The 17,487-nt window shown below is 41.2% G+C and overlaps 1 protein-coding gene across 1 annotated transcript in view; it reads right to left on the reverse strand.

The window, feature by feature from the left end:
- The window catches only part of BRSK2 (BR serine/threonine kinase 2), a 325,682-nt gene that overhangs the window by 151,064 nt on the left and 157,131 nt on the right, over positions 1 to 17,487 (reverse strand). The window contains exon 2 of the mRNA XM_072864668.1: positions 8,537 to 8,631. Within this exon, the coding sequence (XP_072720769.1) occupies positions 8,537 to 8,631 (95 nt within the window). The remainder of the gene's footprint in view (positions 1 to 8,536; positions 8,632 to 17,487) is intronic.

Raw genomic sequence — 17,487 nt, forward strand, 5'->3', positions numbered from 1 at the left:
AAAACTTAAGATAATCTTTGAACAGAGTCTTTGCTCAAATGGCTTGCCTGCTATATACAGGGATGGACCACATCCCTTAATTGGGATGGATCAGTATATTGATGTTTATGGTGCTTATTCTAAATGATAGATGCAGGGTCAAATACCTGAGCCAATTCTGGTCTCAGACAATCTACTTAAGGTTTTATGTTCCATTACTGGTAGAGCTCTTCTGATTGTTGTCTTTCCAGGAGCAAAGAAAAAAAGAATTAAAAGGTTTCCAGACAAGATTCTGGAATGTGAAATACAAACCAATGTAAAATGGAGTCAGAAATCTTTTCATCTGCAACCCAGAAAAAGAGAGTTTAAGATAGAAAAGAAAATATACAACAATCTAAACAACACTTTCCAAGTTACCCTTGGTCCTTAATGAAATCACCCTGCAAAGCACATGCTATGTTGCAGTGCTGAGATCCCAGCATCTTCCTCCTCCTAAACTGTTTACAAGCTTTTGCAATGACACTGAGCAAACACTGGCATGGCAGAATCGTGAAAACAGGATATAATAGTCTCTACAAAAACCCAGAATATATCCTGGCACAACACACACTCATTCAATTCCAGCATGGGTGGTGGGTGAGGAATGATTTACAAAATCCTGTACTGTTGCTCCGGTGCTTATAGATCTGGGTTTCAAATGGTTTGGTCAATATTGCATTCATACTGCTGACTGAATCTGAGTTTCACTCTGAGTTTTGCTCTCAGTCCAGGAAGAAATTGTGTGAGCAAAAAAAAATTATTTTTTATAAGGAGCTGTATAACTTAAAAATCTCTCTGTAGTTCACGTCAGAAAACATGTCCCCCTAACTCCTTTTTTGCTTAAAAGATTTGGGAAGTGATTTTATCCATAATCTAAAATGCATTTCCTATCTGTAAATGTGGCCAATTCTACCTATGACTCAACCAAAACCCACTCTCCTGTGGAATCCTCTGCAGACTGGTATAGGTTTCATCTTCCACCTCTTCAGACTGATTAATTAAACACAGAACAGAGCTGTTTGAAGTGCTGGTAGAAAAAGTAAATTAAAAGAGGTTTTAGAGACCATCTAGGCTGGGGGAGTCGAAAGCTTCAGGTTCCTGGACCAACTGGGTGTCCAGCCAGCCAGAAATTCTGGAAATACTATGGGATCTGACCAGAGGATACAAGCTCTGGCTGCCAGTCTCAAGATTTTTGCACTCCACACCCCAGCTCTACAAGACCAAGCCTGGAAGCTAACCTTCACCTGAGGTTCCCCTTGCCTTTCAGGGTAACTCCTACTGGTTGTCCTTCCCAGGAAACTGAGCATCAAGCCTGAAAACAGCTGAGGATCCCAGTGCTTTCTGCCATTCCCCCATGTAGTAATGCTTTGTAGGGTCACATTTCTCTAGCTGGGGATGCTGGGTCTGCCCCACAGCTGTGAGCCTGTCTCAAGACTTCCTACATCTTGGCTTGATAAGCTAGGGCTCAGAGGTGGTGGGAGTCCCTGCAGAGGCAGGGCTTTCAGGGTCTCAGCTTTGGAGATGGCAAGCAAGACTCCCTAACAGCCTGCTACGAACCCAGAGAGAGTTCACAAGAAACTTAGTCTTTGATAAATTGGGAGTTCACTGAGACAAAGTTATTTCAGAGAAAACATTTTAGTGAATCAACATCTTCTGATAAAACTAAGCTTTGGCAAAGGAAGAGGAGAATTCCCAGAAGCTTTGGTAGAGAAAGCAACATGAAGTCAAACTATGGTCTGTCTCACCCCAAATGGTGCAATTACAGTGGAAACAGTTAAAGAGAAAGCCGAACAGAAAGGGTTTTTACAGGCTAATTATTGACAGCAGCTTCACAGGTGGATGAGGATTGGATGGCAGAGCACATTTAGACATCTCATCTCTGGGAGCAGTTATTTCCCTATCCAGGCATTATGGTTATGATCAAGTGAAATGAATGGAAGAAGCATTCCTTGACTTCAACTAGGTCTAGCAAAGGCTCATGGGGGACAGTAAATTGCTGTATGACCATGGCAGCACATGAGGACAGTAGACTGTCTGTGTCTATGTGTTTGCACACACAGGGCTGTGGGTAGAACGTGTTTGGTACAATAGAGGTTTGAGCCAGACTACTGTAATACAAGTCTGTGGAATTAAAAGTAGGGTGGAAAAAATAGGGCCAGTTATTTTTATAGCTTGCCCAAATGCCTCAATTGATCATACTAACTTTAGAAAGCAAAAGGCACTGTGCATAGTTGACAGGTTTGTTCCTCTGACAGATACATCATGTGCTTGTGATTCCTGTTTAATTTCCTTCTTTAAGAATACCTCAAACTGTGTTCCTTGTGGGTGTGGTGGAAAGTGGAGGCGGAGAGTGATTCTTCTCTGAAGGAAAATACAATTACCCAACTTCTTTAGCTGCTCAAACAGATGACAAGTGAACAGGCTTTAAATGCTCCCCACCAGCTCCAGTTTAAAACAAAACACTCTGCATTATACATGCAGTAACAGATCCCTACTCCCGAACTCCCTATAGCAGAAGGGAGGCACGGGAAAAAAAAGCCCCTTTTATTTTTCCCATGTTTTTCATATTGCAAGGTGCTTTGTTATCTCTTTGAACTCAGAAGAGACACTCGCATACATGAAGCTGTGCTGTGCTAACTGGGTTGCTACTGGAATATGAACTAGGGTCACAGAGGCGGGGGGTGAGTGTATGTTTGTGCACTCATGTTCTCTGATGAGTGCCAATCATTCCTGCAGTTTGTTCACCACCTACGCACTGTCAAACATACACACAGACACGCGCACACTTCTAATCTGCTCTTTTCCAGTGCTAAAAGCAGACAAGCATGTGGTAATTCTCTGGGTTAAAGATAAACCACAATGAGGGTGAGAGTGTGTGTTTTTAACAAGCACATGCAGCAAATGGGCAAGGGACAATCCATGTAAGTGTGAACATACTCATTTGTACGTTGCAACCTGCATGTTCAACAGCAAGTAAAAATATGAGTATCAGACAGTACGTACATGTTTTGGGGAGATTTAATTTCCTTTATCCTTTCATCTTATTTTGCCATGAATACAAGGTCCTCTGGGTTATTATCCTCTCACAGCAATATGCCAATCAATCAGAAGAATAATAGATGAGTATCAGCAAGTTAGCACAGTGTTTCTTAATCAGGAAGTCATGGAAAGTTTGATGAATGCTTTAAAACCTCTTCTTTGGGACTTCTGTTTAATAAATGGAAAGACTTTCCCTCCTATTTGCTATTTTTAATATGACCATCTCCAAAATCTTGTGTGCCAGTATCCTAGATTAATCTAAACACATTTCACTGGTGAAATCATACAGTCTCATTTCTTTGTTCATTTGTACCCAATGGTAGGGGTATTCAGTGGGATTCAGCAGCACCTTAACACCATTTCCACTGCAATCAACAGTAAAAATCCTAAATACTGCAGCTGGCAAACAATTAGGCTACTATTGAATACATTAAGAAAAAATTCTGATTTGGTGAAATTCAGATTTGGCACTGGTGGATTTGGCTTTGCTAATGTCAAGGAAACTGCCCCTCTTATGATCAAAGCTGAATTTGAACCAAGTTACACTATTCAGTCTGTTTCTGTCTCTGTCTCAGATTTAGCTTCTCCCTGACACTGTTCTGATATTCTGGTAATGATTTCTGTAGACTAGGCCTCCAGTCAGCAGCTGAGGACAGCTAGGTCAGCCAATATCCCAGTCTTTTGTTTGAAAAGTCTGAAAATGAGGTATTCTAAGGCGAAGATGCTGGTCTCAAGTATTCCCTTCTTTAACTTCACTAAATTTCTGCTTCTGCAGATACCTTGCACAAGTGCCTCTCTTTATGCTCCAGACAGAGATAAGTGACTTTTTACAGATTTCAAGCGTGTGATTAGAAATTCACAGCTCCATGGATTTTAAGGCCAGAGAGGCTGTTGCGTTAATCTAGTCAAAGCTATTCCATAGCATGGATCAGGAAACCATCTTCAACTACTTCCTGCTGCAAGTCCAGCAGCTGAAGCTGAACTAGGGTCTAGGTTTTAGAAAAAACACACAGCAGTTTAAGATGAAGTCTAATAGTCTTTCAGGGGAAAAACTCACCAGCGCTTCGGGTGGCTTGTTCCAATTAGTAACTTTCATCCAGTGGTCAAATAGGCCTAGTATTTCTACATTTAATCTGTCTACCTATAGCTTACAACTATTAGTTTCCAATAAGCTTTTTGCCCCCAAGACTGTACTATCCTCTATTATCAAATGCCTATGCTCCTTATCAGTATTTACAGACCATGATTAAATTATGTCTTAACCTTCTCTTTAATAAACTAGGTAGATTGAGTCCCTTGAGTCTCTCATAAAACATGAGCTCTGATTGTTTACTTACTCTCTCAGAAACTTTCTGAATTGTGCTCAATTTCTAAACTTTTTCCTTGAAGAACAGGCACCTCAACCAGACATGCTGCATTTCAGCAGTTTTTGCAACAAAATGACAGTTATTACATGACTTTCTGTAGCAAAAGGGGAAAAGACAGAGAAAAAAGGAAGAAATCACAGAATGGGGGAGAAAAGAAGAATGAAAGGGGTTAAAAAGAGGCAAAATAACAACTGAAAGAAAACGGAGAAGGAAGGAGAGACTCAAAGTAGGACAAGGTAGTAAAGAAATAAGTAGCTATTGAAACAGAAGCTCAGAAAGAAGCATGAGATGAAGAAAAGACCATGCAAAGCAGTGCCTATTTACAACTATGCTTTCATAAGTTATCTTGGCAATTCTAAGAGGCTGACACTTGATCCTGCTACCTAACCCTCCACTCAATTATTTCAGGCAATCAGTGATCTCCAACAGTGATTGTTGCATGATCCTCCCCTTCTTAAGAACACACACCTTTGCAGAATTTTTTGGAAGCAGAGCTCATTAGCACCAGAAGGCACTAAAACAACCAACCAACCTCCCCAAAACCCACCACCCATGTTTCAATTGAGCTCCACAAGAGAAACATGGAAGCGATTGTGTCTTCCCATCCCCCACCCTGGAAATACCTGCTGTGCTTCAAGACCAGCACTGGAGGACTCAGTCAGAAGAAACAAAAGGCACATACACACAAAGCGCACATACGGAGCTCGGGGCTCCAGTCATCAAGCCTGGGACATCTGTGGCTTTCTCAGGATGCCTGCGTGTTCAAGTAATTAGTCCAAGGCCAGCTGTCCCTTTCTTGCTCTTCATCCTTTATGCTCCCATTGCTTCTACTACCACTGTCTGTCCAAAGAGTATTTTGTCTGATGGATCACCGAAAGAGTAGCTTTTTTGTTGTTTATTCTTTGGAAGGAGGGAGTGGAAGAGAACTGGTGAGGTGGTAAAGAGGAAAGGACTCTTCTGAGTACCTCTCATGAGACACCAAGGTTTCCAAACAAGCCTTTGCCACATCAGAGGAAAGATTTGCTTTAACCTTTATATTCTGAAGTTATAAACTTGAAATGCTTGTGCTGGTACTGAAAATGCAACCATCAATAGTGAACCTGCCTGTTCAGGAAAGCTTACTGCTTTACAGACACTTTCAGCTCTTGCATTCTGGGCCTAATTTTCCTCTCAGCGATCTAGAAGTAATTCAGGGAAATTAATTAACCCTATTTCAATCTCAAGATGCTCCCTATAACACACTGTTCTGTGAAATCTTTCTGCCGATTTGTGTTAGAGCAAGCGAGCGGTACCATGGGAGGCAGGTCTCCACATCAGTGGGGGTTACTACAAGTGCAGTTGAAGAAACACAGCTGAAGCTTTTACCAGTTGTGTGAAAGCAGGAGTGAGAACAGAACCAGCCCTTCTGTTCTCATCTGTGAAATTACATTTGTAGCTTTGCCTCAAAACCAGGCTCCCAAACAGGCCTAAGCTGGAGCTGGGAAAGGAACACTGCTCCCCAGCCTGTGCTTAGCGAGTAAGAGCATAACAAAGCAAAAGGCTCGCATGTGCATTGAACAGCCCTGTCCTTTGACAGGGCAGCAAGCGCTTGGATGATACATTTACTGCAGCTTGCACTGCATCGTGCCTGCCCATGTATCATCTCCATAGCAGCAGTTCTGCTAATTGAGACCAGCTGCTTCAATTCCAAATTCTTCTCTCCAGAAATATCGATACTACGACGTTATGATTAGGAAGCACTTCACCAAATGCCTCTCAATTCTGCACAGCTCAGATGAAGAGCAGCTGCAGAAAGAAGGGACAGTTCCCTGAACGTACAGAATAAAATACTGCAAAAATACTGGAGAAATTAAGGCTATAAGAAGCAAGTCAAAATAGAATAATCATGGCAGAGAAAGCAGCCTGCTGTATATGCTTGTGCCTGGCATTTTAGATGCTGAAAGGACGGCAAGCAGACTTCTTCCTTATGCTCTAGGATAAATGGCCACAGCACTGCAGTGTTACAGCTTCATGTGGCAGGTGTGTGTATTTGTCAGATCCAGTTTTTCTGTCCAAGGGTGGATTAAAGCAAAATCCATCAGTCTGGGCCTGGCTTGGGAGACTAGCTGTGGTCTTGAATCATTTGGCTCCAGGGAGTGTTCTGCACGGCCCACTGGCAAGAGTCACTGGAACTGATAAGCTAGTGGGAAGATTTGCAAAGTAGGAATGCCACCACACCACCATGACTTGGCTTCACTGTTGGCTGTTTCCCTGTGGCTGTTGACTCCACACAGCAAGCTGTCAGCTGGATGCTTGGCAATGGTCACACTAGGACTGCTGAAAGCTGCAAGCATTTCTCCCCTTTGGCCAGGCTGGATTAAGCTGACTAACAGTACAGTCAATTCCAAATTCACTTAGAACTCTCAGGCCCTGTCTGTGACCATCAGACACAGGGCATTCCTGAAAAGACATCTGGTTACTGAGTTTATGCAAGAAGTGGGCAAACTGCTTCAATCCCGTCTGTTGTTCCAACCTCCTGAGCACAGAGAACAGAATCCTTGAAAGAGAAAATCTCACCAAGAATGGTCTGAAAATGAGAATCACGATACAATGCGTGGTTTCCTCCTGAGAAGGATGCTGTACAATCTTACAGAAAACATGGCACACTTCAGCATGTGGCTGTGTAAACAAGGGCCTAACACACCGTTTCACTACTCAGATTTCATACTACAACCGAGGTAATGCAACACAACTAAAGCAGAGAGATCACTTTGCTATGCTAAGTGATTTGCCTCCTACTCTGAAAATCAATGAGGTAAATAAAATGCTTTATACAGATACCAGTCTCTCAGCAAACAAAATGCTCATGTTTTTTAAAAATATTCCTACTATGTTACTCTGGAAAACATTCAAAGTGTTTAGAGTCTCATTCAGATTTTACCATTTACGCACTTTTGTTTGCTTTTGTTGTGTTCCATTCATCCACTGAATCTCCGTTTAAAGTTGCAGTTTTCTTACCTATTTCACTTTCTAACTTTTGGTCTATATTAGAAGACTGTTTGGATCCACAGTACTGCAGGAGAGGGAATACTTCAATGAAATTCCAGAAAGGTAAGTCTGAACACATCACAATTGAATATCAACTTTAAGAATCCTTCTCTGAAAAAAATAAACTTACATTGTATGCGTAACATTCACTGACTGCATATTCCTTTAATCTCCATTTTCTCTCTGCTCCTAGTAAGGTAGCTATACTTACTTGTGCTGGAAAACAGCTGACACAGAAGTACATATAAGAAACAGCAGTGTAAAGATATCTGCTCCATGTGCTTATATGGAAGTTACCCCAATAAAGTGCTCTACGCTGCATGCAAACCTGTTAGTGTCATTTGCAGGTGACAGCTTGATGGAATTCTGTTGATTGCAGTGCAGTTGCGTTCCCTCTCATCAAGCTGAATTTAGCCTTTTTAGTCACCAAATCACATGAATAAACTTTTATGCATATATTTATTTTATTTTTAGGTTTCCAAGATCAATCAATGACACTCGTGTAAGGAGACGGATATCACAAGGCTAGGTAAAAAACAAATTAAGCTCTTCTGAACACTACAGTCATTGGGACCATTGGGACAGACACTTTGATGGTTTCCAATAGCACAGCTCTGCAGATTGTTAACAGAATTACAGCAGCTTTAAACAGTCACAGACCTTGGCACATCAGATCATAACAAACCCATGCAACAGAGCAAGTGGTAGGAGTATTCAAACAACAGATTCACCAGCCTCTCAATCTCTTTCTACCGACATTTGTACACCTCGGTCTGCAATGTACTGCAACTATTATGCACTGCTGCAGTGGTGGAAGTCAGATGCCCAACACACATCTGCCCCAGCAGAGAAGCAACAACTCTCCAGCTGACCATTTGTTTTGTTCACAAAGCACAGGCATGCTCGCATTTAATTTCAGCTGCTCTAGCCTCCCCCATAACTAAATTATTGTTATTATGCTCCACATAATCCTAGTACTGACAGAGATGTTTGTTATATGTAATTAAAGATATTAATTTTGCATGGAACAGAAGACACAGAGACAAGAACTTATTTTTTTAAAAAATCTCCCATTAGAAAGTTACCTTCATTAGCACCGACTCGCTGAGCTTCTCTCTGTTGACAATTTTTATCGCGACCTTCTGACACGTGACGCAGTGAACCCCCAACTTCACAAGGCCTGCAGGAGAAACAGAGCAAAACAGAAAGGAAGAACTGGTTAGAGACAGTCGCCGTTGAGATTTTTGCTATTAGTACGCCACCCGGCAGTTGGCAACTTCTATGCAAACAAATTTCCACCAGTCCCTCCTCCAGCCAGATAAGATTCATTACTTGTGAGTAATGAAGACCCTGCAGCCCACATTGTGACTATTTGGCAGTGAAGCCACCAACATCCTTAATGCTGCTGCAGTTTCTGCCATTCAAGCTGTATTTTTGTTGAAGCACTGTATCCCAGCTCTCACCACTCAAAGTGCATTCTACCAGTAAGAAGTAAACTCCTGCCAATTTAACCGCACTAGGCTAAGGGCTTTTGCCGACACCTGCCATCAACAAAAGCTCAGAAATCAACAAAACTAGATGGTCAAATGTCTGCAGTGTAGACATGGCCTCTACGTTTTTCTAGCTCCTTCCGCAGCTTTCATGATCATAATAAAAAGGTACTTAATTATGCTTTCTCTTACTGTTTTAATTTACCCTGCTGTATAAAGTTAACACTGTGATGAATGCCATTGTGGCATGGAGGAATACCAACATATGCTGATACAATTCTAAGTTCTTCTTATTTGTTATTATTTACTCTATCCTTGTCCTCAAATAACTTAAGAGTGCTGTTAAATTATTATATTGGCAAAAGGATATGGATATCCTTGACAGGATCGGGATGTCTGAGCTATCACCAAAATATGGAACAAAATTCCAAGAACTAAAAGAAAGAGATAAGTAACATACATGAAGCATTATCTTCTGCAAAATTTTGACCTAAATCTGCTGACTTGCATGAAAGTACATTGAGATATCTCCACAAGTGAGTTTAAGATGGTCCCCTGAGCTCTCAACTCTATTGCCATTAAGAAAATTTGTACCCAGAAAAATTTTACTTTGTAGGTCTATTCAAGTGAGATCTTGTTTGCTTCAGCTTTTACTCTTGTCAAACGTGCATATGCAGCACAACACCTGATAGGCTGCATCCCATCCCACTCCACACACAATATGCCAAATTGCCATTTAGTTTAATTCAGTTATAACTGAAGTAAGAAGAAATGGCACCTCCCTGACGTCACTGAGACCTGCTGGGCTTCACAGAGCATTTATGAGCAATGACATCACAGAGTAAGAAAAAGTCTCTCTCAGCTCGCAGCTCCTAGGTTGGGTTGCAATTAAGATCCTGACCCTATCCCCTGATGCAAACCACAAAGCCAAACACATTGCTTTATCTGCAAATTGAACACAACTGATCTGCAGTCCAGCAAAAACAACGAACACAGGACTTCACACTTCTTGTCGAGGGATGAATATATAGACTATTGCCTTACTACAAACTGTCCCCAGTGAAGTGAACTGGATTTTCATCAGGGACTCCAACAATCTCCTGCTTGTCCATCTTTTTGCTACGCAGTTAATCATAAACTTGGAACCATTAATGACTGGTTATTATGCTGAGAAATAAACTCCTGACTTGCTTCCAGTCATATCGCTTTTTTGGCGTGCTCAAGTGTTCTGGATACTTCTAGTCACATAATTTCTCAGTCTCATCTAGTTAAATGCTGACATCCTTACTTTCAGGCATGACATAAACAACTCACAAAAATTAAGAACGCTGCACACTAACAAATCCATTTGAAGCTGTGTATAGCAATAGCCTGTCCTCTGCCTGAAGCAGCTGAGAAGCACAGCTGGGGGGAGATGCTGTGATGTCCGGCCAATCCTCACTCTTGTGTCTGAGTTTTGTCTATTCAATAAATTTATAATATTACCCATAGCACTACTGGCTCTACGTTCACCATTCATAGCAGCTGCAGCCTTACTTATGCTTCTCTTTGGCTTTGTTCTGTGTTTGGATAGTGGCTACTTGGCACCACTTTGTTGAAAGTGTGCACAGTTTCAGTCTGTGCCGATTGCTTCCTTCCTGCTTCCAGCACAAATCACAGCTCTACATCACTCTTAGAGCATGACCACATCACTCTTTACATCGCCCTCAGTTATACTTTCAAAGCTCAGCAGAACTTCTAGCTTAGTCCTTTATATCTCGAATCGCAGGATCTGTGGAACAGTGCTGCACTGTAACATGCTGCAGACCAATTATTTTAAGAGGTCAATAAAGGTGACAAACAACTGCTCTCTGTAACTGGTCCTTCACCCTGAAGAAGATATAAAGGCTTCTAGTATCTCACACTTCAGGGTTTGATTTCAAATGTTGTTGCTCCCAAATCAAGACAAATGTCCCACTGAACTTCGCTGATCTGTAAACTGTCTTTCCTTTGTCCTTCCTGAAGAACCTTGTCATTGAGTCATAGAAGGGTTTTAACCATGAACTTCTGGGACACCACCATGCTGTACAGGCAATCTTCACAGCATCCTCTGTCCTTCTGGCTACTAACCTACCACAGAAACTCAAAAATTAAGAGTAAACCATTCTGTTTACTCCAATAAAAAAGTTTATCAACTGTTAGAAGACACTGCACACCTTGCAAAAAATTACACTGATACTGAATCACACTGATTTGATATTGAATTAATTTCATGGATCTCAAGAAGTCATTCTTGATTTACACCACGGTACCAGAGAACAGAATGAGAAAACACATGTGAGATTTAATGCATTTTCCCTCCTCTCCTGACTCGCATTTTAAAAATCAAGGAAAAAAAATGCACTGTCACCACTGTCTGTTTGTGGAGACAGAACTTTAAGACAACACTCTGAACAGCCCAAGACAGCACTTTTCACTGTACTAAATTCACTGAATGTAATTTTAGGATAAAAATAAAACATGTCGCTCTGCCTTGCCTCCTCCCCCCTCCCCTAGCCACTTCCTTTTGACATTTGCATGCCAGTCTAACCAAAAAAACCCCTTCTTAGTAAGTCCATCTATAGGATAGGGCCCTCCTGCTACTACAAGGAATTCCTAATTGAGCTTGGGCAGGAAGGGCTTCTACTCAGGACTTCTGTTTCTGTCCTGTAATTCCAGTTTAGTGTATAACTACTCAGAGATGACTTACATGGGGATTTGAACTCCTGTGGGCTTCTGATGCTTAGGAAGCCCTTTTACTGACACAGAGAACATAAACCATTCAAGATGTATTATACATCTGCATAATGACAGACTCTTAGAGAGAATAAGAACCAACTACATGAGTAAACTGCTGAGCTATTATTGAAATGGAAGTGGCAGAAATGCCTGCTTAGAAACAAGTGTCCAAGGTATGTTTACAGGGTTGTGGAAGAGGCTGTGGATCTTCCAGTTTTTCCTCTCCTGTATACGCAGCTGTTAATGAGCACCTCAAAACTATAGCAAACCTCCAATACAAACGTGTCAATAAGTGAGCTACTTACTTGTAAAGCTTATCTGTACATTCAGGCCAGCACAGGTACCTGTGTGGTCCCCAAAGGAAAACAAACAAGGCTACCGCTAAGAGGATATTGTGCACTGCCTTGGCTTAAAGCAAGTCTGCCAGGCAACACATAGAGTTTGAACTTGCCTGCTTCATGAGTAATTAACCACTCAAATGCAGGTAAGTAATCTTCATGATTGTCAAAGTTAAGTCTGGTCTGTCCTGGCAGAAAATCTAAGATGCTGTGGGAATCAAGCACTTGAAGTTTTCCTCCAACCACCCACATAGCTGTCACACACACTCACTCCTCCAGGCACACTTCAGATTTCCATCCACAGGTGGATCCTGGGGCCTCTCGGACACTGACATGCTGGGGCTTTCAAACAGGCTGTTACATCCTATAAGCTGCAAACATTGGGCTGCTTTTGATCTTAGCCACTGAACGGCACTAGAACCAGCCCTATAATTTCAGGTTGGGGAGTAAAGAAGAAAACATGAACACACTGAAAAGCAAGGGCATGTGTAAGCTAACATTGTCTTTTCATTTATAATTAAAAGCCATGAATTGAAAACCAATGAGCATGAAGAACCCCAGATGACACAAGGGAAAGATGCCATTCAAGGAAGAAAAGGAAAGGGAAGCATACGGACCTTACACAGCCTAATGCTGCACTGACCTGCTAACAACCACGCCTGTGGGTTTTGCTGCTCGTAAACTCCCACTCTGCAGATGCTTAAAGATACACAGATCTTTTCTGAAAAGGACAGGAGCTTATGTTATGAGCAAGGGACAGATTTAGATCAGCTGGACAGGTGGACAGCCCATCCTGAAGCAGTACAGTGAGGAATCCTTTATTTTACCCAAGAAGGATGTCTTTATTTTACCCAAGAAGGATGTACTGTGGGGATGGAGAAACAAAAGCTTCCCTCCAGCTGAGACGATACATTCACTGTGAATCCCTGATTGCAGAACATCATCTCCATGGCCTATATTGTAACTGGCAATCACCTCCATGACTTTTCAGCCAAGGACAGGATTTCAGAAAAGGCTGATTTACTTTTGCCTTGCATTTTGTGTAGTAGTTTTCTCTAACACAGACTGAATAAAACACTAAGACTTTGGAGCTGGTGCTAGTTCATATCCACTTTACAGCTGTGTAAATAGCAGCATGAGGGAACACAACTGTGGACAGTAACACCTTACTAATGATCCCGTTATTATAACTCTTCATTAGGGAAAGAAACATTCTGGGAACAAGAGAGAACTGTTTTTCATTCCTATCCAAACTTGGAGTCTGCCAAAGACACCGATCTGAAACAAATTATCATTTTGAGAGAGAGAGACTAATAAATAATGAAACAACATTGTTGTTTAAATACAGCACTTATAGTATACTTATTGTTAATGAATAATGTTCCCACAGTCTTTCAGAAATGTTAAACACAAGTAACTCATTATCCTGGTTTTTAACCATAAGGCTACTTCAAGAAGTGGAATGAAAAATTACGTACTTTTGCTACATTAAATACATATGATTCTTCCAATGGTAAATGGAGGTCTTTCATTTTCTTTTCAAATAAAATCAAACCAATGCCCTATTTGTAAGTATTGATACATTTCTGTAGTAGGGAAACTAGCCCCTGATTTCAGAAGATCATCTGCACATCTCATGTTACTTGCTCTTCATTTCACTTCAGAGCGCCTTGTCAAAAAAAACTTCTTACAAAATCTCAGCAGAAAACCCTGGTCTGGCCAGTAGTATCTATTTCGGCTGGATGAGCACTTAAAAGAATGTCTAGAGAGAAATATCACTCGTCTTTTAACTTGAGTTAGCTAATTGCCAATTAATTCACGTCAATGAATACTCTGCAAATGTTAATCTAGGCACTGCAGGACACAAACATTTGTGGTTTACTTCAGGGCTCAGACTAGTACTGGTAACAAACTATCTGGATAAAAGGAGGAACAAAAATCTTAGGCTGAACAAACCCAAGTACACTGTTTTTTAAAAAGCTTAGTGTGTGTACACCATTGGTGCATATGAGCTTTGTATATATGATCTTTATATACAAGAAATGTAATTTATCCCCACAAATTGGAGGTTGCTGTTGTAAATCTTAAAAGTATTTATGGATGCTCATTCTTGAAAACTACATGCACTAGCATTTAGAAGATCTGCAAACCTTCAAGGATGCCAGTTTAGAAAATCAACCTTAAAGCAAACAAAAGCATTAATACAAATCAAGCGGAGTGTAGGACAATGCTTAAAATGTAATATTCTTGCTCTTTATTCTCAACAGTTATCTTCACAAACACTGTAGTTTCAATTAGGGTTAAATCAGTTCAGTTACAGTGTCTAACTCTGCTGACTGCAGTTAAGTTGCTTTAGATCTACAACAGTGGAAAACAGATTAAAATTTGGCCCACAGCAACATGATTTCTATAGCCATAAAATAAGGATAGTAACACTTACTTACTTAGCAAGGACTGTAGAAGGATTAACTGATTAATCCTTGCAAAAAATGTTGGAAAGGGATCTAAATCCTAGGCAAGTTTTACATATTACAACCAGGAAAACTGCATCTTACATACAATCTGGAAAGAAAGGTCTAGATAATTTCTTATTAATAGATTCCATTTCATTTCCCAAGTCTTCTTGTGCATATATTTCTGGTATCCTACAATATGCATCTTACACTCTTCTTAGCTGCACTGGAAAGAACTTTTTTACTGAGCATCCTACTTATGGAAATCAATAATTGCTCTTAATTACTCAGTCTTCTTATTGAACAGATGTTTATTTTTCTATAGCAATTGTTATCTCTAATTACTGCCTTTAAAATAAACAGAGCCTTATACCAAGTGACAGGCAAATTATACAGTATCAATTTATAATTGCATATGGGGAAAGGAGGTATAGGTTTGTCTACAAATCCAAAAGGATGAGGACGGAGCTACCCACATTGGTAATGAAATAATTTGACCAATGGCTCTTCTACAGAGAGATTCTAGTGCTAAAAGGCTGTTCTGAGGGCTCATGCAATAACTGTTTCTAAATTGAATAAACTGTAATTACAGTAGGAATAAAGCCAGAGTTCAAATGCTCAGCAGGAGCATGGAAGGAGATGTTCATCAGGACTGGGATTCACATGCCTCAGCTCAGAGCACAGGGAAGCTGCACGCTAAATTGCTATAGCCTAGATTTATTCTCCTGAGCTACGAGCACTGTCAAATGTATGCTGGCTTGGCCAGCCAAAGGGATGCACTTCTAAACTCAGAGATTGGTAAGAATAATGCATCAGCTCAGATGTGACTGGATCTACATGCCTGATATTAGAGAACAAGAGACAAAGGCACATATATATATATACACAGCAGCTCACCAGGAGCAGGTTTTACACTGTATGCCTCAGAGATTATGGTAGGATCTTCCTCCAAGCTCAGCAGGATCAAAACACACAGAACCAACATCACCTCTATTGATTTTTATCTTGGTCTCTTTCTTACAATGTTTCATAAATCAATACTTCTCAGAAACCCTTTGTGCCCCCGAATATAGCAAAGAACGTGACTGTTGAGTCCTTTTGACATGCTCTCTTTTCCATCTTACCATACACACTCACGTGTCTAAAGAGCCCCCCCCCAGGGAACCAGGACACAAACCCTGATGGGCACCCGGGATGCTGCTTTTGTAAAATGCCATTATTTCATCAGCCAAACTCTAACAAACCCTTGAAGTCCTCTGGGATCTATCAGCGGCTTGTGATGTCTAGTGGGCTGAGCTCCTATTTCAGATCAAGTCTCTGTTCCCGTATAAAAACACTTGGGAAACTAAGCTTTGCTGCCATGGGAGGAGTGCAGACTTCAGCTTCCAACATGTACGCCTGAAAGCATTTGGGCAGCACCCTCACCCCCTGCAGACAGGGAAAGAGAAGAGTGGTTTCATTGTTTTCAAATGAAAAAGATAAATTAAAATGTAACAGATATTTCCATTGATGCACCAGAAAAAAAATTCCCCTTTTTACATCTCTGGATGGGTATTAGGAAAACTCTGCTTTTGCCCACAACTCTCCTAGTCAAAAGCTTTTCTTTCCACTTTCCAAGAGCTGTATATCTCCTTGAAAAACTCTTTTTGAGGAATGATGAGATCCATGTCCCCCTTCAGATTTCATTAATCCTTTGTCAGGACATGACCAAAGATGGCCATTTTCAGGTATAGCAGTAAGCCAGCAGAGCTGTCTATCCTGCCTAAGATTCTTTTAAAAAACATGTCACTATAATTAAGTAACATCTGGGTAATGAGCCACAACATCCCCGCTTGGTCCAGTGATCTATTGAGAAGGGTTGATGCACTAACAAGGAGGGAACATCGCACAGCAGAGAAAGAGGAGGTGAGGAAGGAGGAGGGGAAAGAGCAGATAAACTGCTCTTCACATGTCTTTTAGCTGATGTTAATCCCATTTTCTATGCTCATTTCTTACACCTCCCCTTCTTCATCACACCTTTCCACCCTCCCTCCATGAGGAAGTCCTCACACCCTTTTGAGCCTCCCATCAGCCAAGATTGTTTCAGCTAGGTTATAATGTGTATTAAGAACTTAATTAAAAAGCAGGGTTACCGTGGAAAACCTTTATACAGAAGACAAAGGTCATGCTCTTCACAAGATTAGGCTCACCACAGAACACTTCATCTACCCAGCTCGGTGCTAATACAGCTTACTCTGCCCTCTGACATCTCTTAATCATCCACTGACAGATCCCTAACAGGATTTTCACTGACTGCCAATATGCTGCACTTCAGGCTCAAGAAGTGATTTGGATTAACCATAGTTGCACCGATGCTATGAACAAGGCACCAAACAGCAAGTCACAAGCACATGCAGTGCATCCCATTCCCATGAATTCCAGAATGGCCCATACACAGCCAGGGGAAAAACGCGCTGGATAGCCACTGCATACGTTGTTCTACAGCTACAGATTTTTTTTCCAAGGACAAATTGTTCTGTACCCAGTAGAACTAATAGGAGCTGATCTCTTGCAGATCCACACCCTAAATTTCATTTCATTGTCCACCACAAAATCCTCCTCATGTTCCCTAATGAGATCTCCAGTCCCATCCCAACAGGTCCTCACCACATCTATCAACATGCTACTTTCCCCTCCATGTCTTAACACCTACTATTTCCCCCCCATGTCATAACACCTAATATTTCCCCTCATACCTCTACCCCCATTGTCTCTAGCTTCTTATGTCTCCTGCACAGTCTCCTGCAGTGACACTCTCCACAGTTTTACCCATTTGTCCTGTGGTTCACCTATCACTTGAACAGTTTCCTTCCATATAGCTTACTATCTCCTTTCTCCTATGTAGAACACAACAGATACTGTGGCTAGTCCAGACCTGTGAGCACATCATCTTGTTGGTCAACCAGCATCTACAAAACAGAATATCTAACACCTGAGTTGTCCTTGTATTTCCCTCTCA

Source organism: Ciconia boyciana, chromosome 6, assembly GCF_034638445.1.
Source record: "Ciconia boyciana chromosome 6, ASM3463844v1, whole genome shotgun sequence".
Lineage (NCBI taxonomy): Eukaryota > Metazoa > Chordata > Aves > Ciconiiformes > Ciconiidae > Ciconia > Ciconia boyciana.